Consider the following 24,350-nt stretch of genomic DNA (forward strand, 5'->3'; position numbering starts at 1 on the left):
GAACCTTCTATGTGCCAGTCACTATTCTAAATGATTTATCTCATTTATCTTGTTCAGTATTTACTAATGCTCTGTGAAATAGGGATTATTATTGCCACTTGAAGAATGAGAAAGTTGGACAGAAAGGAGGTACGAAATTTACCAAATATTATATAGATAGAAAATAACTCTAGAACCCAAGCTCTTAACAGTTGTATTTATGGGATGGAAACTATGACTCCCCAGTTGAACAGCTAGAATAACAGGAACTCTTAGAGTCTTATAAGCTCCCCTCAGTCCCATAGTAAGTGGAAAAGCTAAAATCCAAACCCAGAAATTTGCTGTTCAGAGTCTGTACTCTCAGCCTCTGCAGTGGGTTATGTTCATTATTTCCTATTGTTTTGGCTCCTGGTCCAGAATAATCACTGGAGTGATAACTGCTCTTGTTATTATTAGCCATCTTTTCCCATAGTGCCTGCTATTGTATGGAATATACTAAACGTTGGGTAAATAATGGCAAAGTAAATAATTATCCAGAGCTGACTAAATATTTGTTCTTCTCTTTAAGTTGTTCTTTTTTTATGGACTTTTCCCATTTCTTCCCCCACCACTATCAAGACATTTTATTAAGACCTGATTTAATGTGGTATTAATCTAGAAAAAGGGTTAAGACAGTGTCATGGTCTTGCTTACACTGTTTCAGCGTAAAGTTTAAATATGTGATGGGGGCGGGGGGACTGAGTAGGCAGAAGAGGAAAGATGGTTTAACAAGCACATAGTGTAATGAGCATTGTGTAAGGGCTTAAAGCACACATTCACACTCATGCTCCACAGCCCTGTGACAAAGCTCCTGATATCTTCATCTTACACATAAGAAAATTGATGTCCACAGAGTTTGGCAACTTGAGCAAATTTACAGACATAGATAATTTATTGCTAAACTCAGATCTGAACAGACTGAAACCCCAAAGCCATTCTCTTAACTATTTTATTATTTTGCCTCTCTAAAAAGTTAAGAGGGTCAAAGCAAGCCAGTTCTAATTTATATCAGGCTGGCCAAGAGGGTGATATTGGAATTCAGTGCGGACATAATGTGCCAAAGGCCATCTAGCCCCTCGATGGTGGTTTTATTAAATGTACCAGTAGAAGGGGTGAAATGTTAACTTCTTTGAAGTAAGGATGTCTTTTCACCAGATATTTTTGTATTGCCATTCACCTTCTGCTAATTTTTCCCTGGAAAAACAAATCTGTATTTTGTTGCTTTTTTGTTTTGTTTTGTCATTACTTGGAGAATTGAATGGTTTGGGGATTTCTGCTATCTAACAGAGCGTACTAAATCACTCTGACCCTTTTATCTTGCTTTTCTTCTGAGTTCCAAAGTCTCTTGTGCACTCATGTGTGACCCAGGTACCCAACACATGGAATTTTTGGAAGTAGGGAAAAATCCATAGAACTATTTTATATGCTATTTTGGTTAGTTGTATGTTTGATTTTTAACAAGTTAACACTTCTATTAAGGGAAATAGGTATATGTTTTACTATGTGTTCTGCCAGGATGGTTCTTGTTTGTTGTGAAGAACCTATTTTTCAAAAATAAAATGTGGGAAGGGACAATCAAAGAAAATACTGAAATTTATATCACAGACAAAGCTTTGTATTATAATTATAGGGTGTTTCTAAAGATAGAGAATAAAAACAGCTGAATTCCACTAAAACTGAATGAGAGTCTGTTCACAGGGGGAGAAATTCTTCTTGACTATATGAGAAGATTCCAGTCTTGTTTAAAATGAGAAAAATGCAAATTAAACACCCCTGCTTATCAATCAGGTTTACAGAAATCTCCAAGTTTGTCAAAATACCCTTTTGACAAGGCTTTGGGGAAAGGCACTTTCACACATTGTGGTGGGAATGCAGAGTGGCACAAACACCACAAAGGGGCATGTTGGGTGACATCAGATGTTCAATTATCCATGGATTAAATAATACTAAGTTTTTAGAAAAAATATGAAAAGATTTATACATGTGACTATATATTGTCATACTGTTTTAATAGCAAAAGGGTGGAAACAATCAAATGTCCATTAAAAGAATACTGGATCGGGCTGGGGATGTGGCTCAAGCGGTAGCGCGCTTGCCTGGCGTGCGTGCGGCCCGGGTTCGATCCTCAGCACCACATACAAACAAAGATGTTGTGTCCGCCAAAAAATAAATATTAAAAAAATCTCTCTCTCTCTCTCTCTCTCTCTCTCTCTCTCTCTCTCTCTCTCTCTCTCTCTCTCTCTCCTCTTTAAAAAAAAAGAATACTGGATCAATTTTAGTGTATCCACACAATAGAGAATTATACAGCTATAAGAATGAAAAATAGTATCTTATTATATGGAATGATCCCCAGAATATATTTTTAAATGACAAAGACAAGGAGAGAAAATGTGATTGTAGTGTACTTCCATTCATCTAATTGAGTATAGTGAAATATACTTGCATAGTCACTTAGATTAAAACCAAAAACAATAGCAAAACTTGTCAAACTGTAAAACACACACACACACACACACACATACACATACACACACACACCTTCATATACACATAAATTTTTTTTAAAGTTACCTATGGCAGAGGGGAAGGTATAGAATAAAGAGTAGAAGTAAGAAAAGGTGTAGAGAAGAAAGAATAAGGATAAAATATTGACTTCTTAAAATTTTGGATGTTCATTCACATGTGACCATTAGAACCATTTGGAACTTCTAAAATGTTTTTCATAATTTAAAACAAAGTTTCATCTTGAAACAGTAATTTCTTATAATATAAGGCAAAATGAAAAAAAAAATGAACACAACTGTCTTTCAGGCTGATGACATAAACATGTTGAGATGAATTAGTTCAAATCATTATAAGCAGCGACTTGCTTGTCTCCCAGGGGGTTAGACTCTGAGGACTTCCAACTCACTCTCAAATGGTTTTTAGTACCTGTTGTTAGTTTACAGTGTTGATGTCATTATAATGAGATTGTTGTCTATGTTTTGTGTGATAAATCAAAAAAACTCTGTTGATATCCTTAAGAACTAAAATTTTTTGGCACGTGGAATGGAAATAAATATGTAAATTCAACAAATTTAAATAAAAATTCTGTAATTCTACTTGAAAATGGTAGATATCTCTATATCCTTAAGAACTCAATACTGGATATGATCAGAAAACCACAAATTGGCAAACATCATAGTAATTGATGCAGGTAAGGGTCAACAAAGGGTGTTAAAATTAGTAGGTGAAATTTTGATGAATTTCAGGATATCTACCTATTCTCAAAGTTATGCCTCTTCTACTCAGAAATTGCTTATTGGTTAACAAGAGAAAAGTAGCAATTTTATATAAGAGACAACTGGACGATACCCTTAACCTAGTGATCAGGGTTCATACAACTAGTGATGGGAAAAATCAACATCCTGTGCCCTTGATATGAAAAGAATATCTCACTTCTGTGTTATTCTGTTCAAAAATGCATACCTTGAATATAATCATGAGGAAACATTTGAAAATTGTAAATAGAAGGATTCACATATATGTAAATGTTAAAATGTTATCCAAAATTATAATGGAAAATATCAACCAACATTATTGATATTATTGAATCAATAATAAACATTTTGGAAGTCCAGGAAAAGGGGGTACAGGACTTCTTTGTTGTTTTTCTTTCTTTTTGCAACTTTCTGTAAGTCTGAATTATTTAGTAGTATTAAAAAATACATATTTCCTAGCTTTATGCTATTATCAACTCAATTATTAGTATGCCTAATGCCAAGATTCTAATCTATAAATTTATTTCATATTGAGAGGAATCAGGGGTCCTTGGAATAATGGCTAATTCCAGGTCTGGAGCATGGAATGTACAAAAATAAATAGCTATGTCTTGTCCTTACTAGAAAGCAAGAACTCTGTCAAAGATCACTAAGATTGTATCAAAGAAACTCAGGAGCCAAGTAAATTCATCTCCCACTGGTAAGAATCGAGAAAATTTGAAAATGAGTAAGAATGATTGTAGTGTAGTGAGTTGTATCATGAATGTTTGTGTCTACATTTTCATCCCCCAAACCTGTTGTCTTTGGAGGATGTTAGGGGACCAAAATTATTATTTTAAAAAACTGATAAAAGGAAAGAAAAAAAATGTTGAATCTGCATCTTTTCTATACAGATTTACGTCAGGGTAAGCAAATATATAATGACAAGAAGTTCCTCTTTTCAAAAATATTCCAGTAAATAAATGAGTATGGAATTATAAAATTAGATAATGGCCCTTTGGCAATTGTTGGTGAATTAATGAATCTAAGCAAAATGATCAATGCTGCCAACATCAATGTGAAGAAGAGTCCTTGAGACATTATGAGCCTCCTCTGGATGAAACTAGAGCTGTTCTCTCTGAAGTAGTGTTGGCAAAGACAAAAACAACAACAGACTTTCATCCAGATCTAAGTGCTAATTTGCAGAAATTACAGAGGGCAGAGGAACATTTCCAACCACATCACAGGGATGCAAAAGGGAATAAATGCCGTGTGCAAAACTTACAGCATAAAAAGCTCCCAAACTCAGGTCTTTGACCAACAAAGGATTTCATGAGAAAAATGAAGCAGAGGAAGAGAATCTATCGATTAAAATAAATAAAAGTCTTTTTAGTCAGTTACAACATGTGAAATATTATTTAGATACTGACTTGTGTCACTAAGGAGATAATCAGGGAAATTAGAAAACTGAATATCTGTAGATATTAAATAATAATGGTTGATTTATGGTTTGGTAAGATAATGGTATTGCATTTACTTACCAAAAGACACTGTGCTCTTTTTAGAAATACAAACTGGAACATTTACAAGTGATACGATATGATGAATGGGATTTAGTTTGACATAATCAGGACAAGGCAGGGGAATGTAGAAGAGATGAGGGGGAAGACAAAGGTGAAGTGCATTCACCCATGAGTTGATTAATTGATGAAAATATGTGCAAGTACAAAGGAGTTCATTTTATCATTCTCTCTAGCCTTGCATCAGTGTGAAAATATCCATAATAAAGAGTAAAAAGTTTTAGGTCATGGGTAGGAGGGTGCAGAAACGAAGGAGGGATGATATTGGGCACCTTTGATTGCTGGCAGACATGTTCGATACATTTTGATAGGCTTTTGAATTTGGTTTTCACAACAATCTCATGAGATAGTTATGCTTTTTCTGTTTCACAAATAAGGAAATGGAGGTTAGAATGATTAAATGACCTCACCTCTGGTCCTTGGTAGATTTGGAATAAATCCTCATCTCCTGGCTTCTGATACCACAACAGTCTAACTAAAAATCCATGCCTTTTTTATATTGTACCATAAAATGAAAAATCTGAAAACAGATTTAATGTATTATTTTAACAACTTTATTGAGATGTAATTCACACATCATAAAATTCACCTCTTTAAAATGTATAGTTTAGTGGTTTTTAGTATAATTACAGAGTTGTGAAATCATCACCATAACCTAAGTTTAACATTTTTTTTTAATTTTTGGTACTGAGGTTGAACTTGGGGGCATTTTACCACTGAACCACATTACCAGCCCTTTTTATAAAAAAAAAATTTATTTTGAGACAAGGTCTCACTAAGTTGCTTTGGGCCTTGCTAAGTTGTTGGGTCTGGTCTCAAACTTGTGATCAACCTGCCTCAGCTGCTGGGATTGCAGGCATGTATCACTGCACATGGCTAAGTTTACATCATCATCACCTCCCCACAAGAAACCCTGAACCCATTAGCAATTCCTCCAAGTCCCTCTATCTCTTCAGTTCTAAACAACCTTCTATCTCTCTAGATTTGTGTATTCTAGAAATTTCATATAAATGCATCCATACAATATGTAGTCTTTTGGGACTGTCTTCTTTCACTTAGCATGTTTTCAAGATTCACCCATGTTGTAGAGAAGCCTCAGTATTCCGTTCATTTTCTTTCTGGATTTCTGAATAATATTCCATTGTATGGCTATACCTCATTTTGTTTATTCATTCATTGATAAATATTTGAGCTATTTGTATTTTTTCAGCTATTAGAAATAATGTTTTTAGGAACAATCATATGAAAGTTTTGTGTGGACATGTGTTTTCATTCCTCTTGGATATATATTTAGGAATAGAATGCTGAACCAAATGGTAACTCCAAATTTAACTTTTAAAGAATCACTAAACTGTTTTCTCTAATGGGGGCACTATTTTATAAAGTGTAAGGGTTCCATTTTCTCCACGTTTTGCTGTTCCTCATTATCGCCTGTCTTTGAAATGACCCAACCATCCTCATGAGTGTGAAGTAGTATTTTATTGTGGTTTTGATTTATATTTCCCCAGTGACTAATGATGTTCATAATGCATTGTTGAATCATTTATCACCTCAACTTTAGTCATTCTTTCATTTACTCAACAAATCTTTTTTGAGTACCTTCTATATGCCAGATTTCAGAAAAGAAGAAATGACTGTTCACTTGTAACTGTGACTTGGTAGTAAGAAGATGAGCAAAGTCTATTCTGATTGCTTTCATTTTCTTACTGAAACGATAAGCAACATGAATTGGCCAAGAGAGGTCTGGAAGCTAACTAAGGAATGAAAATTTACCTCAATCAAAAGGGAAAGAAAATCCACACCCAAATTAATGGAACTTCAGCTAACCTAGCATATGTTCTCTTGTAAATCATAATACAATGAATATCTAGGTATCTACCATGTAGTTAAAGAATAATTCATTACTGATGTAGCTGAAAGCCTATATAGTATAGCCAACCCAGTGATAGCCTACATCATTCTGTCCTGAATTTTAATTTTATTCTCTTGCTTTTCTTTGTCATTTTCACACACACACACACACACACACATACACACACTTTCCTATGTATATATTTCATAGTTTTGTATCAAAATTTTAAATTTTATATAAATGATAGGTGTCTTACAACAAAAACTTTTTTTTTTTTTTTGCAATTTACTCTTACCAAAAAACGATGCTATGAACTCTATCATACACATTTCTTGCCTGCATAAGCAATGGTTTACCTCAGGTATGCTTTCTTGTTAATATGACATGTGCATCATATACATTTTATTTTTGTTAGATAATGTAGAATTCTTCTCTAAAATGTTTGTATATGTTTATATTACCAACAATTTGTAATAATATTTTTCTCCTGATTCTTGCCAATACTCTCTGCCATCCAAAATTTTAATGAAAAATGGCTTCCCATGGATTCAGTTAGCAATTTTACAGCATTACAATATGGTGTAGATCAATATGGGAGAACTGACATCTTTACATTTTTAAGTCAGTCATTCTATATATGAACATTCAATTAATATATTTTAATTAAATTTCATAATGTTTTATAATAAAGCCATATGGTTGCATTCAAAAGGATATTATGCAAATTTTTATTAATCTGGTTCCTAGGCAACCTTTTTTTTGGCTGTTAGAATAAATGGTATCTACATTATATAGCATATAGGAATGAAAATGATTTGTTAAATTTTATCTTAAATCCAGTAAGCTTGCTTGCCTCACATTAACTTATAACTTTTCTCCAAAATCTCTTGATTTTTCTATAAATAATGAATAGATGTGAATGACGACAGTTTGTTTCTTATTTTTCCATTATGTCATAGAACCCACATGAAATAACCATATTACATATTGCCATTAGAAAAGAAGAAAAATGGGAGGTTTATAGAATCCCTGATTCAGAGAAATTCTGAAATTTTGCTGAGTAAATGTCATCAATTCTTCCTGTCCCAAGAAGCAGGCAGAGTGGGCTGTTCCTTAATAGTACCCAAGGAGTGGGATCTGGATTCCCTGGGAGTCCCCATCTATTGTTTTTCACAGCTCTTGGCTTCCCTTCTAGAAATTTCTTTTCTTCTTTTTCTTTTCTATTAACCTCAAGAGAGCACTGGAAAAGATGCCTTGGAGCAACTTCCTCAGCTTGTTTTCTGTCTGGCAAAATGGGGTCTCAGAGGACTTTTTATATCTTCAATATAAAATGTAGTCTCCTTTATTTTACTCCAGGCTGGTGTTTTCCATGACTCCAACTCTCTCAAATAATTTGCTGGTTTCCTGTATATTTTGATTTCTCTTCCATTCTTGTAGCCAAACCATATTCATAATTCTTTTCAAGACGTGCCTCTGTTTCCAGACTTAGTTGACATTTTAGGTGTTGTGAACAGCCTTAAAAAACACCATCTTAACTTTTTCAAAGGTTTGAATAAAGGGTCCCATACCCATAGCCTTAATTTCTTCTTTACCCTGAGACCTAATTTATCTGGCAGAGTTATGAGTTTAACATTTGCATAGGATTTGTATTAGTTTAAAGATCTTTAGATGTCTGGAAATGCGAGAGATGAGAAACTTGGCCAGACTATTAACACTTGCTCTAAATTTTACTTGCAAATTGGCCAGTTACTTTGTGAGCTCATTTATTTCTTGAAGAAACATATATGTAGCTGAAAGCAAATTACATGATGTTTACAATATTTTTCCTGGATATCTCCATTATCAATTTTGAAAGACTATTAGGAATGCTTTCTCTCTTCCAAGTATCATCCACAGATGACAGTTTTATCAAATATTTTAACACCACATAACACTGGTCTTCATTTTTCAAGCCTCCCATGATAATTTCCTTACCATTTCACAGCTTTCACCAACCACGATATTGCAAAGCCAAAGGCATTAATTTAGTCTTTTATTTAGCAACACCATATCTCAGTTAACTACCAGCTAAAAATTCACTCCAAGATTCTGTGACTTTTTATTGCCTTGCTTGTCAGCTATTTCTCACTAAATTTCTGTTGCCAGAGGAGTTAAATATCCTGGATACCAAACCATTTATCCGTCTCTCTGCACTCTACTTTCCACCAGCAGTGGAGTCTATCATTTTATTTAATTTCCCAGCAAGTAACTGCAGAGTTATTTCTGATTCTCTGCAGTTCACAAGTTTTTGGTCATACCCAACTTTAAAGCCTCTTTCTTTCTTCTTCTTCTTTTTCTTTTTTTAATGGCATCTAAATTTATTTATTCTGTTGTTGTAACTGTTACTTTCTTTGTACCAGTCCTTAGGCTACTGTGAGCCAATAGCAGGATAAATCTTCAAACCAAATCCTTCCCCATTATGTGAATAAAATGAATAACATCAAATTCATTATCTCACCTTTCTGATACATTACCTATAAAATAAATGTTTATAGATTGATAAACCACACCATCAATTTCCTGTTCTATTCCTCTGCCCATACTGATTACCAAACATCTCTTCTTACCCAACTCAACCTTTGCAGCAATTCTGGTTACCTCTTCCAGATATATGCATAGAAATGGTTTGAATAGAATCCATGTCCATAAATAATTATATTTAGCATATACCCAGAATTTTTATGATTTCACTCTTACTTATGAATTCATTTGCTATAGTAGATTTAATAATTCCCATTACCAAATTTTATAGTTGGATGAAATACAATTCAGAGAATAACATTTCAAATAGCCCAAACTAGATTCTGCCTCTGTAAATATGTTCATTTTTTAAGTTCTGAAAAATGTCTTTTCCCTAATCTGCTTTGAAAAGCAAATACAGATTTAACTTTTACCAATATACTCAATTTTAATTCCTTTACTTCAAATGACATTCAATTTTGGTAGATAAATATGACTTTCCAGTTATTTCAAAACATTAATTTAATTGCATGATTTCACAGCTGAAATCTATGGGAGTTCTTTGTTTTCCTAACTCAGGGAACATAAGTGCAGAGAGAGTTCAAATTACTTGTTAAGTTACATAATCTTATTAAAGTACATCTACTATGTTTTATAGGCTGAAACAATATTTAGGCATCCAACTACTTTTTATTACTTATTCTCACTTGGAGAAATTCTTATCAAATATTATCTACATCATTCTTTATATGCGGCTTTTGAAATTGTATTTGTTATCTATACATTATATTACATATATGATATTATTATTTTTGTTGTATCGTGTATTGGATTTGTATATGAATTGTAAAGACTCAGAACACAAGATCTAAATTTTCAGAATTATTCAAGTCTCTTCTAATACTAAAACTTATCATTAGACATAATTTAAACAAAGCATGTGTTTCTTAGATCAAAATATTTTCAAAATCACCAGATTATATTTAGCATAAAAAAGACATGGAAATACCAAGTCAAAAGTTTAATATCACCCTCAATTCCTCCCTTCAAATAAAACCTTTATAAAACTTTGGTTTTACTCAATATTTTGCCTAGTAAAGAGCAGTTTTTTGCACATACTAAGACTCAATGGACATTAGAGAATGAATGAATGATGGATGTCAATCCATATGAATTCTAAACAAAAATTAGATCAATATATATGTTATTTATGTATTTCTTTTTAATTTGTCCTTTTTTCACTTAAAATATCCCTAGCAATTACATATATTCAGTATCTTCATGCAATACATTTTTTATAGCTGAATCATGTCCAAGTAATTCAATTGAATGAGTTACCTCATTTTAAATCTATGAAAAGAGATTAACATTTTTTTAATTAGTATGACGTACCTCTCACTGACATTGCCCTGCTTCAAACCTCTACTGGATCTTAAAAGTCCAGGATGCTCCACAATTGGAGATGATGTGCCCATCTGGCCCTATTGCCTCTTGACTTTGTCTGTTGACCCCAACCCAATTTCTTCCAGAGAAATTATGTACCGTTTCCCAGGAGTGACACCATGCTCTCAATTTGTGGGCCCTAAAGCACCCTCCTCCTTCCACCAGGAATGCTGGTCCTCCTCCTCGTCTGAGAACACATGTGTAGCCTTCCAAATCCAAATCCAAGATTTTATTTCTAAATCCTGTATTACAGTGATCCTCAGGAATCAGTATAAACCACTCAGAACAAGCAGTTGAGTAGAGATGAGGAGAAATGAAGTTTTATGTCCATTCAGAAGAAAGAAAAGAACATTTTGGTTTGAGTGAGCAGCCAACCCTCTAGACTGGGTTATTTTCCTGTTGTCCGTGAACAAGAAAAAGCCATCTAAAGCAGCACATTCTTTTCTTCTCTTCAGGAAACAGTGGCATTCAATTCTTCTCTTCTGAGGCCCCGAGTGATCGGAGAATGGATTGGTAGAGAAGAAAATGATGCTGATCCACTAGCTGCTGAAATGCTGCAGCCCCCAGTTCCAAGAAGTAAAAATGACCAATGGGAAAGCGAAGACAGTGGCTCTAGCCCTGCAGGAAGGTAAGCAGAGATGCCTTCCAGGATTCTATGACTGGTCACTAAAAGATGAATGGAAAATAAACCCAAGTGCAGGATTTTGATGAGATACCTCATAGTAATTTTATATAGAAAATTGGTAAGCTTTGCGTGGGATAAAACACTTAGCTAGATTTAACTTTCCCACCGTGTGTGTGTGTGTACTTCAAAATATCACATCATACATAATAAATACATAGTTTTTTAGGGATGTCTTCTCTGATATAAGGGAGGTGACTCAAAATAGAGTAGGGAGGAAGAGCATGAGAAGAAGATTACCATGAAACAAGGAAAAGAGGCGGGAGGGAATGGGAGGGAGAAGGGGAATTGCATGGAAGATGGAAGGAGACCCTCATGGGTTCACAAAATACATATACGATGGTGTGAGGGGGAAGGGAAGAAAAAGAGAGAGAGAGAGAGAGAGAGAGAGAGAGAGAGAGAGAAGTGTCACAGTAGAATGGGTAGAGAGAGGTGATGGGAGGGGAGGGGAGGGGAGGGGGGATAGGGAGGGCAACAGAATACAACTGACACTAGCATTGCTGTATGTATACACATGGATGTATAACCAATGTGATCCTGCAATCTGTACACGTGGAAAAATGAGAATTCATACCCTATTGGAATCAAATGTATGATATGTCAAGATCACTGTATTGTCTTGAGCAACAAATAAAAAAAAAAGAAAATAAATAAATAAATACACAGTTTTACGTGTCAACTTAGAGTTTCATTAGGCTTGCTCTTGGTTTGGGAGTTTTTCTTCACAACTAGGTGGATACCATCTCTTTGCTACTAAAACAAAAAGGGAAAATAATTTCAAGGTTATAAGCTGTTAGTCAAGACCAAGTATAACACTGGGCAGCAAGTGGCTGGCTGTTAAGATTTGGAGAGGGGATTCCTGAGGTACTAGAATGATGTAGTTCATCATCAGGAAGAAGAAAACTTAAATGCATAATATACTGTAAGAAGTAGAGTAAATGTGAAATATAAGAAGATAGAAATCTTGGTTTAGAATTATTTAGGTTTATAGTTAAAAACTATGATTGAATATAATTATCCATAATTTATTTAATTTTTTAAACTATTATAAACTTGCAAGTTCATATAACTCTTACTCAGAGTCCTGATGCCCAAATGGTGGCAAATTTGCCTTAAGCATCCTTATTCTGATACAAGTGAAGTAATGTTGGAATGTCCAAATCATATTTATTAGGTAGAGCATATTCAACATTATCTTGTTTTTGTAATACCATTTTGAGAGTGCAACTCAAAGCAAAATGAAAACTTCAAGGAAGTTGAGGTGGAAAGCATTATGGGAGGCCTGGCTGACACCAAATTGAGAAAACAGATTTAAATATTCATAATTAAAATGTACCAGGAACTTGTAATGGGAACTTTCTGTGTCATTAGCTGACCACCACATAAACCTTGTTCCTATGCATAGATCAGCCACACTAACTTGGTATTGCCTCTGTTAAATTTAGCAGCAGACAATAAATACTTTTTTTCTCAAAGAGAAAACTATTTTCTACAATGTAATAGCTTTCAGAGGTTCTTTGCTTTGACTTATCACTTGGCTGGAGGGAAAGAAGTTCAAAATACTCATTAATGTGCTTCAGGCATATAGAAAATTGATTCAATTTCCATGAGAAATAACTTTTAAATTATATAAATAGTTGAAGTGTCCTATATAAGGAGGAGAAAAACATTTTAAAAAATCCATTTATCTTCTTCTGTGAAATGCCAGATCAATTTCACCTATCAATGAGGGTAATTTTATTTTTAATATAAGACTTATAACACCCACTAGACCTTTATCTTTATTCATTGGTAGATATTTAGTTCTTAAATGTAAAATATAGAAATGTCAACTTTCATTTTGCTTTTATTTAATCATAATAATAATCAGGGCTATCTTACTGCTTCTATGTTCTTCCTAGCCTCAGTGAGGAGGCTCTTATTCTCTTTGGAATGCTGAATAAAGGGGAATCCTAATTGAATCCCTTTCTGCAATCATAATTGAATCCCTTCCTCAGAAAACTCATTATTGTCATTATTATTAGTAGTAGTATTAGGTATTGAAACCAGGGGTGCTTAACCACTGAGGCTTATCCTCGTTCTTCTTTTATTTATTTATTTTTTTTTAATTTTGAGACAGGGTCTCCTGAAGTGGCTCAGGGCCTCACTAAGTTACTGAGACTGGCTTTGAACTTTCAACCCTCCTGTCTCAGCCTCCTGAGTCATTGAGATTACAGGCATGCAGTCTATGAAGAGGTTTCAAATATTTGTCTTGGAAAGTTGCTTTCACTTTTATTTTTCTTTGTATTTAAGTTATGGGTTCAGACATACCTATGAACATAAGAAAGTGGTGAAGTTCTACCTTGATGTTCCATTAGAGCAGAAAAAATTATGTGCACATCTAAATTACATGTAGAGAACAGTGGTAAATTCTGTTAGAAACTACATTTCTCCCTTTTTCTAATTCAAGACAGGATTCCTGTGTTTTTGCTACTAGCTCACACAGAATTCGGTTTGATTTGGATGAATAAGAAAGTGTTGTAGATAAATTTTTAATGACTGTAGAGTCTGTACCTATAATATTAGTCTCTCCCCTTAAATAGTAATGAACATGTACAATAATTTAGCAGTCTTAAGCATTAGCAGGCTGAATGATATTCTAGACTCCTCAAAGAAAATTTGATTTTCAAGCCTGACTTCATCCATTTTTCTTTCTCCCACTGGGGCTTGTATATGGTTATTGTCAATAGGCATCTGTTACAGGAGTGATGAAGATAAGAACTGTCACTAGACATCTGCAAGGTAAAGCTTATTCACTTATTGTCTATCTTTAGTTGTTGCCCGTATCCCTTACACATTTTTTCCTACCATCTATTGTTCATATTTTTCTCTGAATTGCTGTTATTACAATATTCCATCTTTGGCAAGTAGCCAACTTTCCCTTTCATGCAGAATGATAGAAACATGACGGGCTGGATTGTCACTCTTAAAGAGAATTAAATAGATGTTATACTAAACCTTGAGAGTATTATGGGTAGAAACTGACCTAAAATATTTTCCTAGAGTTTTTTTTTTAAATAATGTATGTCAACTTCACTTTTTTCCTTAGTCCCCCCCTCCCAAGTATGCCACTGTACACAAGGTTTAACAATTTTGGAACGTGTAACTGACACCTCTAAAGGTTCAGTGCTGGTTAAAGTGAAGGCAGTTGCAAGGGTACCATGGAGAAACTAACATAAAAGAACAGCAGACACTAATATGACGTCCATGACCCCTAGCCAGTCTGGATGGGACTCAAGAGCTCTGTGAATCTCTTAAATTCCATGCAAAATGTTGTATTTTGTGTTGATGGTCATTTTCCCACCTAATCTTTCATTGACTTTCAAATTCAGAATTGAGAGAGCTTAAAAAAAAAAGAAATTAAAACACCTGAACAAGAGAAGAAAGGGTGTCTATAAAAGAGAGGGGAATGTGTTGGGGAATGCTTCAAGACTTCCTGTGTTTGTTAGATACCACCTGTTTGCATTGTTGCTGTTGCTTGTCTAGCCAGTTAGTGGGAAAACATATATACTCACTGCACATGAAGAGTTATAAAAAATAATCACATGTTTACAAAAATAAATGTAAACAAAAATTTTCATAATCCTATATAATCTTATTTTAAACCATCTTAATTAGACATTGCAATAGCTGTGTAATGAATTTCCTAAAATGACTTGTTAAATCTTAATGTGAATTTGTAAATAGGCTCATCAAGCCTTGAAAACCTAATGAGGCTCCTTTGAAGCTGAACCACCTTATTAAAACAAGAATAATATCCATAAATATTATAGATCTGGTGAACTGGCTTTGTAACTTAGCGCTGCTATTTGATTTTAAACATGCCATATAATTAATAGAAATCTTATTATTTAAAAATGTAGGTTAAATGTCCCTATAGAAGCTAAACTTACTTCCTGTTAAGAAGTTTCCCTTTCCTTAAAGCTCAAAATGGCTTCTGATGTGCAGCTAACGAAGCTCGGAAATGCTTCCCTTCCAGAGAAACAGACCAGGCAATTTACAAATGTGTGACATAAATTCAAGCGGTATTGGGTCATATGATGGGAAATGAAGCAGGATAAGAAAAACAAAGCAGATCAAAGAGAGGGTATTCTTTTACATGCAAAGACCAAGAGCAAAGAAATTGCCCTAATATTGTCATATTTTGGCTATTGTGGACATTACACAAAAAATGTAAAATACGACAAAGAAAAGTCAAACTTAGTAATTTAGACATATTCTAACATGAAAATTTTAAGGGTATAAAATATCGGTTAATAATAGTAAATCTGTCAAAGAAATCCAAAAGAGAAGCCTTAATAACCAAAATATACAAAATTTGTATCTCATGACTAACAATTTTTTTTTAAACTAGAAATATAAAGCACACACTTATTTCAGAATATCAATGAAGTCATTTTCATAGGGCTTAAAATTTATTTTAAGATGTTTAGAAATACACTAATTTATACGTGTAGAAAAACATGTTTAAGTTCTAATAATTATTTTGCAAAACACAGTACTAGTTATCCATAGACTTCATGTGTGTTAAGCAACATTTGAGGCTTACTCCATATCTAGGTCTTCCAGACCTGTGCTATATTAATATCAAAACCATGTGTTTTAATGAGATCAAAGAAAATACTTGCTTCAATCCTCCTGAAATCATCTTGATCATTGCAGGTTGATGCATAGAAGTTATGCATTTATAATCTAACATTTATTCTTCATCTTCAACATAATATGTTTTCTTCTTCTTTTCACTATCAATCTTCTTTTTACCTGGATTTTCTTATCTCTCACGTTGAAGACATATGTATCCCCTTAATTTTGATTTTATTTAATGTGTTTGTAAGAGGATAAAATAGTAGTTCAAAAATAAAATAGTCAACTTGGTAAATATTTATTGAACTTTAATACCAGATAATGTACTAGATACTGGGTAAGAGTAATGTTTTGAAAGAAAAAAAATACTGTATTTAAAATACTTGCTTCTTTAACATTCAGGAAATGAGAAAAAAGAGGGAAAAGAAAGGAAGGAAAAGAAAAAGAAGAGTCCTATTTCTGCAATTCAGAGCACACACTTCTAGGCACATAATAAGCATTTAATAAGTGAGCATTCACTAAATTGATTATAAAACGTAGTATTTAGACTTTTTTTTTAAAAAAAAGCTCTTCTGCATAAAAACCTAAGTACAACAGCTAAGCATGAAACTTTATGATCTCTTCAACTCCCTGGGCTTTAATATGAAGGGAGCCACTTAATTTCTAATTGAAGTTAAGGAAAGAGACAGATTCTTCCTAAAATGCCACGAGGGTGCACTCTATAAGCTCAGGATCTAGTTCACGAGAGACATCATCCGTTTTTCTACCACACAGAGCACACAGGGCCGATCAAACGAATTTTACCAATCTGTGCTCAGGGACAGAGCATGAAGCAGAATGAGCAAGGTTGGGGACACAAGGGAAACTGGGGACAGGAGGTGGGATGGGTGGGGGACTGGGAGGGGCTCCACCAGGACAGGCAGGCCCATGGGGCTGAGGTGAGGTTAGCCACTAAATTATTTCAACTCTTATGTTTCCATTTAACTCCAGATTAGAAGTTACCCTTCTGAACCCAAACAAAATGGATTATTTGAGTATATTAACACCAAACGGAAATATTGACTGCTGCTTTTTTCATAAGGGCCTCCCAAGATGTTCCCTTTCATGTTATGTTGGACATTATGGATTAAGAGAAGCCATGCAAATCTTCAGGATGCCACCTGGTGTTCTTTGAACACATGATCTATTAAATTACCATTTAGAGACTGCTCTGTGTGTTCTATCTTGATTCACTTTATCATTTTTATGATCAATTTTTTAATTTATGTATGACAACAGAATGCATTACAATTCTTATTACACATATAGAGCACAGTTTTTCCATTACTCTTATTGTATACAAAGCATTTTCACTCCAATTCGTGTCTTCATACATGTACTTTGCATAACAATGTCCATCACAGTCTACCATCCTTTCTAACCTCCTACCGCCTCCCTTCCCCTCCCACCCCTGTGCCCTGTCTAGAATTCATCTATTCCTCCCATGCTCACTCTCCCTATCCCACTATGAATCAGCCTCCTTATATCAGAGAAAACATTCAGCATTTGGTTTCTTGGGATTGGCTAACTTCACATAGCATAATCTTCTCTAACTCCATCCATTTACCTGAAAATGCCATGATTTTATTCTCTTTTTTTGTTGAGTAATATTCCATTGTGTATATATGCCACACTTTTTTAATCCATTCATCTACTGAAGGGCATCTAGGTTGGTTGTGAATTGTGCTGCTATAACATTGATGTGGCTGTGTCCCTGTAGTATGCTGTTTTTAAGTCCTTTGGGTATAGACTGAGGAGAGGGATAGCTGGGTCAAATGGTGGTTCCAATCCCAATTTTCCAAGAAATCTCCATACTGTTTCCCATATTGGCTGCACCAATTTGCAGTCCCACCAGCAGTGTATGAGTGTTCCATTTTCCTCACATCCTCGCCAACACTTATAGTTGTTTGTCTTCATAAGAGCTGCCATTCTAACTAGAGTGAGATGAAATCTAAAATTTGTTTTATCTTTATGAAAGTATTATTATTATTATCCCTATTGCAGGAAACCAAGTCCTGGAGTGTTTGTTTCTCTGTTCCAAGGTTGGGGCTGAGCCAGACTCTCTTGCTCCAAATTCTGTGCCCTTAAATGATTTACAGCCTCTCTCTATACAAGAATTCCAGGATTGAGACCTGGAAAAGGGGTGGGGGTGCAGGTGAAGGCCCTGAACCCTTAGATGCTCTTAGAAAGATCTCAGTCCTCTCTTCCTTTTATCCCACTTGGCACTGCTCTCTGCATTCTGGCTGCCCACAACAGTGTTATTTTTTCTCTCTTTCTTTTTCTAAAATTATTAATTATTTAATTAATTTTAATTAGCTATCTATGACAGCAGAACACCTTTTGATTCATTGTACATAATTGCATCAAAACTTTTCATTTCTCTGGTTGTACACGATATAGCATTGCACCTTATGTGCAGTCATACATGCACCTAGGGTAGTGATGTCCATCTCATTTCACCATCTTTCCTGCACCCATACCGCCACCCTACCCCACCTTCCTCTTTGCCCAAAGTTTCTACACTTTCCCCATGCCCTCCCCTGATTATGCATCAGCATCCACTTATCAGAGAGAACATTTGGCCTTTGTTTTTTTGGGATTGACTTACTTTGTTTAGCATGATATTCTCCAACTCCATTCATTTACCTGCAAATGCCATAATTTATTATTTTTAATGCTGAGTAATATTCCATTGTGTATACATACCACAGTTTCTTTATCCATTCATCTACTGAAGGGCATCTAGGTTGCTTCCATAGTTCAGCTATTGTGAACATTAATGTGGCTGCATTACTATAGTATGCTGTTTGTAAGCCCTTTGGATATAAACCAAGGAGTGGGATACCTGAGAGAAATGATGGTTCCATTCCAAGTTTTCTAATGAATCTCTATACTGCTTTCCAGACTGGTTGCACCAATTTCCAGTCTCACCAGCAATGTATGAGTGTTCCTTTTCCCCCACATCCTCTTCAACACTTATTGTTGTTTGTATTCTTGATAACTGCCATTCTGACTGGTGTGAGATGAAATCTTAGAGTAGTTTTGATTTTCATTCCTCTAATTACTAGATATGTTGAACATTTTTTCATATATTTGTTGATTGATTGTGTATCATCTTCTGAAAAGTGTCTGTTCAGTTCTTAAGCCCATTTATTGATGGGGTGGTTTGTTTATTTGGTGTTACATTTTTTGAGTTCTTTATATATCCTGGAGATTAGTGCTCTGTCTGACATGCATGTGGCAAAAATTTGCTCCCAACATGTAGGCTCTCTCTGTACCTCATTGATTGTTTCTTTTGCTGAGAAGAAGCTTTTTATTTTGAGGCTATTTTCTCGTAATGGTGCTATTTTTGCTTCTTTGATCCTCAGCCTGTGGGGCCGGGAGAAGAGGCAGGACGGGTCTTTGCTTCTTTGCTGCTTACAGATTTTGCTCTATCACTTTAACTGCCGCACCCCCCCCCCAAAAAAAAAAATTCCTCCCTAGAGTCGTGACTTGCAGAATCCCATGTTTTCAGCCTGACCATCATCCACATGTTCTTGAAGCCATGCTTGACCAACCCCTGGTCATTCCCCTTTCCCACATAGGCACTTTCCCTGAATCGTTACCTTCCTGGTGAAATCAATATAAACACCAGTGATTCTTCCCCAAATCTGGCCCCTCCTTTCCTTCACCTGCTCTTCATTATTGGTCTTGAACTCCACCTTGCCTGATCCACTCATTCCCTCTGTCATATCCTGGACCCTCTCATTATCATTATCTGCCATTGCTAATGTCAATTTTAGGTATCTCACCCTCTGTCGGCCTTTTTCCTTGTTCATTCCTTCTGGCACCCAACTTTGGGGTGTGCCAAGTTTCCATCCTGATAACTTTCGATTGTGTTAAATTTCCATTGCTCCTGACCCACCACCTTGGTCCTTGTTTTTCTCCTTATTCAGCTTTTGTCCATGGCCCACTGTTGTAGTCATTCTCTTGAAGATACTGCCTCGTCCCTCTTTTTCTTTGTCTTAGTTTCCTTTTAACAATCCAATTCTTCATTCTGTGGTGAAACCAGCAAAGGCTGCAGAGCCTGTGGCTTCACTCGCTAGCGTCACTGAACTCATGACCTCCCAACAGCAGGTGCCCGGTGAAGTTGCTGCTGGTGGCTGAACAATCCACATATCCACTTTCCTCAGGAATGATTTCATGTCTTCACTTCTCTCCTTAAATCCCCAACTCTTCTCCTCATCTTTTTCTCTACTGATGACCCTGCTTCCTGTTTCATGGAGGAAATAGGTTCAGAGACTCTTCCTTCTCAAACACCCTCCCAGCACCACGGGTGGGCTTGGCTCACCTGAGCCCAAGTGGGTGCAGCCCACACTCCCACCCAAAGCAAGCCCCTCACTTGGTTCTAGATGCTCAGTCTCAGCCACTGTGCAAGCTGCTTATTCCCTGTGTCCCCCCCTCTATTCCTTCTACTAGGTCATTCCCATCAGCATAAGAGTCTGATGGGATGCCTCTCTACAAAAGGAAGCCTCCTCCCTGGCCCCAGCTGTCAATTCTCTCTGCTTTTCATTGTTCTTACCGCCAGGCTCCTCACTGTGTTCACTGCCCCCTCCACTTGTAATCTTTTCCCAATAGAATTTTATTTCCACCACCTGTTGGAACCACCTTTATCAATGTCAACCAGACAGCCTTTAGTGTCTCCCATTGCCATTCCAATGACATGACTTCTGCCTTCTGAAATTCCAGCATCAAGACTCAGCCCCCATCTTCCTCCCCTAACAGCAGCATTTGGGAACCTATCAATGGTGTGTTTGGATGTGTTCCTCACAGTCCTTATCTGTAATTATGAAATTCAAGCTGCTCAGAAAACTGAAATGGTTTTCGTAACTCATGACAGCAAAACCCGATCTGAACACTGTAGATTCTTTATTTATCCTACTCAGTGGCGATGCTGATCCATAACGACATAGAAAACTGCTGTAATTGATAGCAAAGTCAAGCCTCAGACCCTCCTTGGAGGTGTTACATAATATACAGTTTATATAGCAGAGCACATCCAGCCCCAAGGAATCTAGAAAAACAGTTATGGACCTGGAGTAGAAATCTAAGATCACATTCAGGAAGATAAATTTATTTGTAACTAGCCATATTTTGATCATATATTAGCTTTAGAAAACAATGTTATTTTATGGGAATGAAAATAAACATTGGTGTTATATTTATTTATATCAAATAACATATTTAAGATAGTATATATCTTAATTTTGCATGAAATATATGTATATGTATATCCATTATCCTAATCCAAAGCTAATGGGGTCACAGTGACCCACGAATACTGTTATTTTAAAATAATTTGTCTTAAAATAATTTCAGATGTAAATTACAATTTGCATGTTAGATCTATCAACTGTGAAATCAAAACTAAAATTGTGTGACTTTTTGGATTACTTCTCAGTGAATAAAACTGGTCACAGTAGACTTTCAAATCATTACATTATTTCTCAGTTAAAAGACATATAGAAATGATGCAGATACAAATACCATGACAATAAAATGGGACTAAAGAAACTTCTTCCATCAATTGGCAAATATACAGTTATGTTTTAACCATACTACTATTGAGTAAAACTAATTTTCTTTAATTATTTAAAGTTACATGGGTAGTAATTAAGATATTTTAAAAATTATTTTAAAAGGGGTACATTTTTATATCTCAGCAATAATCCTTTATATGTTGGGGGAACCTAATTGGAATAGAAGACAGATATGAAATAAATATTCATGTGTGTGCTTTCATATATTTTTCTCCTCAGTTTTTTACATTGAAAAATTTCTAACCATAGAAAATTTAAGAGTAGTGATTATTAATATTCACACACAATCCACTCATACTCATTAGCATTTTGCAATCTTTGTTTGCTGAGCCATTTAAAAATAAGTTGTAGATATTATCACTTGTCAATTCCCTAAGTCTTTGGAATGCATTTCCTAAGAATGAGGATATATTCTTGTATAGCTATAATGATTATATCAAAACATTTAACAATGATGCCATAAAGTTTTTTATATTAATAATAATTTTATATCATATTCAAATTGTCTCAGTAAGATCTTTTATGGGCTTTTGTATGTATATTTATTTATTACTTTTTTAGCTAGTGTTCAATAAAGATTGTGTGTAGAATTTAATTGTCAGGTCTCTTTAGTCTTCTGAAATCTAGAACAGTCCTCTGGCTTTGTTTTCCTTCGTGACATTGGGATTTTGAAGACTACCTACATGTTAATTATTTTGAAAAATGTTCCCATATCTGTATTTCTCGAATTATTTCTTGATTAAACATTTTTGGAAACAATTCTTTATAGGTCTCATTATGTATTTCCTCATGGTATCATATTAGGAGGTATATAATGTCACCTTGCTCCATAATTGGTGCCACTCAGTTTGATTGATTGGTTAAAGTGTTAAGGTATCATTTTCCCTTTTTGGTTAAGAAATCAGAGTTAGAGCTCATTGGTAGGGTACTTTCCTAGCATTCGTGAGGCCCTGAGATCAATCCCAAGTACAATAAATGTTTTTGCATCACTATGACCAAAAGACCTGACAAGAACAACTTAGAGGAAGAAAAACCTATTGTGTCTCATGGTTTCAGAAGTTCAGTCCATGGTCAGCTTACTCCATAGTTCTTGGCCCTAGGTGAAGCAGAATATCATGGTGGAAGTGGATGGTGGAGAAAGGAAACTCAGGACATGAAAGAAGGAAGGAAGTTTTTCAAACAGGAAATGATGAACAAGAGAATCTTGGAACATCGGGAAGGAAGAATAAATAGGAGAAATATGAGTATATACAAGGGATTGTATATAGTGGTTTTTGAAACAAAAATTATAATGCTACTGGACACTCAAAACAATAATATTTAAAAGTAAGGAAGGTAAAGGAATTGAAGCAGAAATAAGGTGTCCACACTTCACTCAAAGTGGTAAATGTTGATACTTGTTCAACAGTCTCCTGACTTTGAGGACACACATGTATATATGAATAGAAAGAACAGTCAACTAGGAAATTATGCAAAGAGGTGGACTTGAAAGCACTATAATTATTGCAAGATGATTGGAGGAGAGGGTAGTGTTTTCAAATAAATGGTGCTGGGACAATGGTATACACACACTCAAAAGAAATTAAAGCTGTTTATTTTTTATTTTTGAATCTTAGTGTAGTAGGTTAAAATACTTATCCCATGGCTTGTATTTTGCTTGACAATCATGTGTTTTATAAATCAGCAAATAATTACCTGGACTTTCTATTTCTTTTAAAATATCAGAAAATCTATTAATTCTCACATGGCAACAGTTGGTAGGTGCAGAACATAGTGTCTCCTCTTTTAAGTGAGAGTTGGAATTTTCAGGTTTCCCACACTCACTTGGGAATTTGTTAGTGAATTACCACAGGTTGTGTCAGAGAGATTCTATGTCTCTGTTATCCTTGGGGAAAATATTAGTTTGATCTGTCCATCAATTTGCATAACAGAATACGTAAATGAAAAAATTTGTAAATTCTCTTTACTCACCACAACTAATTAATGGTAAATATTTCTTCAGCTTGAAGATGGAGCCCAAGACTAAAGGATTAAAACAGCAGCAGCAGCAGCATAAGAAACTTCTGGCAGCCATGCTTTCTCAGGATTCCTTTGAGTCCATCCACAGCCCTACCCCATCTGTAACAGAAGAAGACATTGACAACGAAGATGATGCAATGGAGTTGCTGGGTAACTTTAAAAATTAATAATTTATCTCTTTCTTTTTTCCTCTTGTATTGTAAAGTATGCAGTGGTTAAGAGGTTTTTTAAAAGTTTTGAATCATTTTGTCTTAGGCAAAAGAGAACATTTAAACATATTCTTTAGATTAGACTTTCATGAAGTTAAATGTAAGAACCAAATTGAAATCAGCTAAGCATGTGAAATATTTATTAGACTGTATTTTGTGCTTTGTGTATGCAGCACTTTGCCTTCCGATACTTAATCAAGCTTTATTGTGTGTGCAACTGTGATAAAAATTCAAATCTGTCTGCTTTATTCTCTGATTATAATTCCCTTGATCACACCTATTATCTTTAATATATATCCAAAGTTCACATTTCAGCCCTCATCTCAAGATGTCCCTCTGTTACTATAAGGATGCTTTAGAAAAAAATAGAATAAAGTTGAAAGAGGCAGTTAGTAAATTAGTGGTTTATGTGTTCCATAAATGACAGGAACATTTGCAAAGATTTTTAAGTCTCTTCAGGGTCATTACTTTCATGAAAACTATTAATCTTGTATATATAGAATATCTTTTTATATGTCTTAGTGAAGCATATGTATGTTTTGCTCCAGTATAAATTTCTCTTATTTAT

The 24,350-nt window shown here is 34.9% G+C and overlaps 1 protein-coding gene across 1 annotated transcript in view; it reads left to right on the forward strand.

Annotated features, from left to right (window-relative positions):
* Nucleotides 1-24,350, forward strand: part of C15H8orf34 (chromosome 15 C8orf34 homolog) — a 403,376-nt gene that overhangs the window by 140,347 nt on the left and 238,679 nt on the right. Inside the window, 2 exon segments of the mRNA XM_071601999.1 lie at nt 11,087-11,259; nt 23,557-23,723. Of these exon segments, the coding sequence (XP_071458100.1) occupies nt 11,087-11,259; nt 23,557-23,723 (340 nt within the window).

This window comes from Marmota flaviventris, chromosome 15, assembly GCF_047511675.1.
Source record: "Marmota flaviventris isolate mMarFla1 chromosome 15, mMarFla1.hap1, whole genome shotgun sequence".
Classification (NCBI taxonomy): Eukaryota; Metazoa; Chordata; class Mammalia; order Rodentia; family Sciuridae; genus Marmota; species Marmota flaviventris.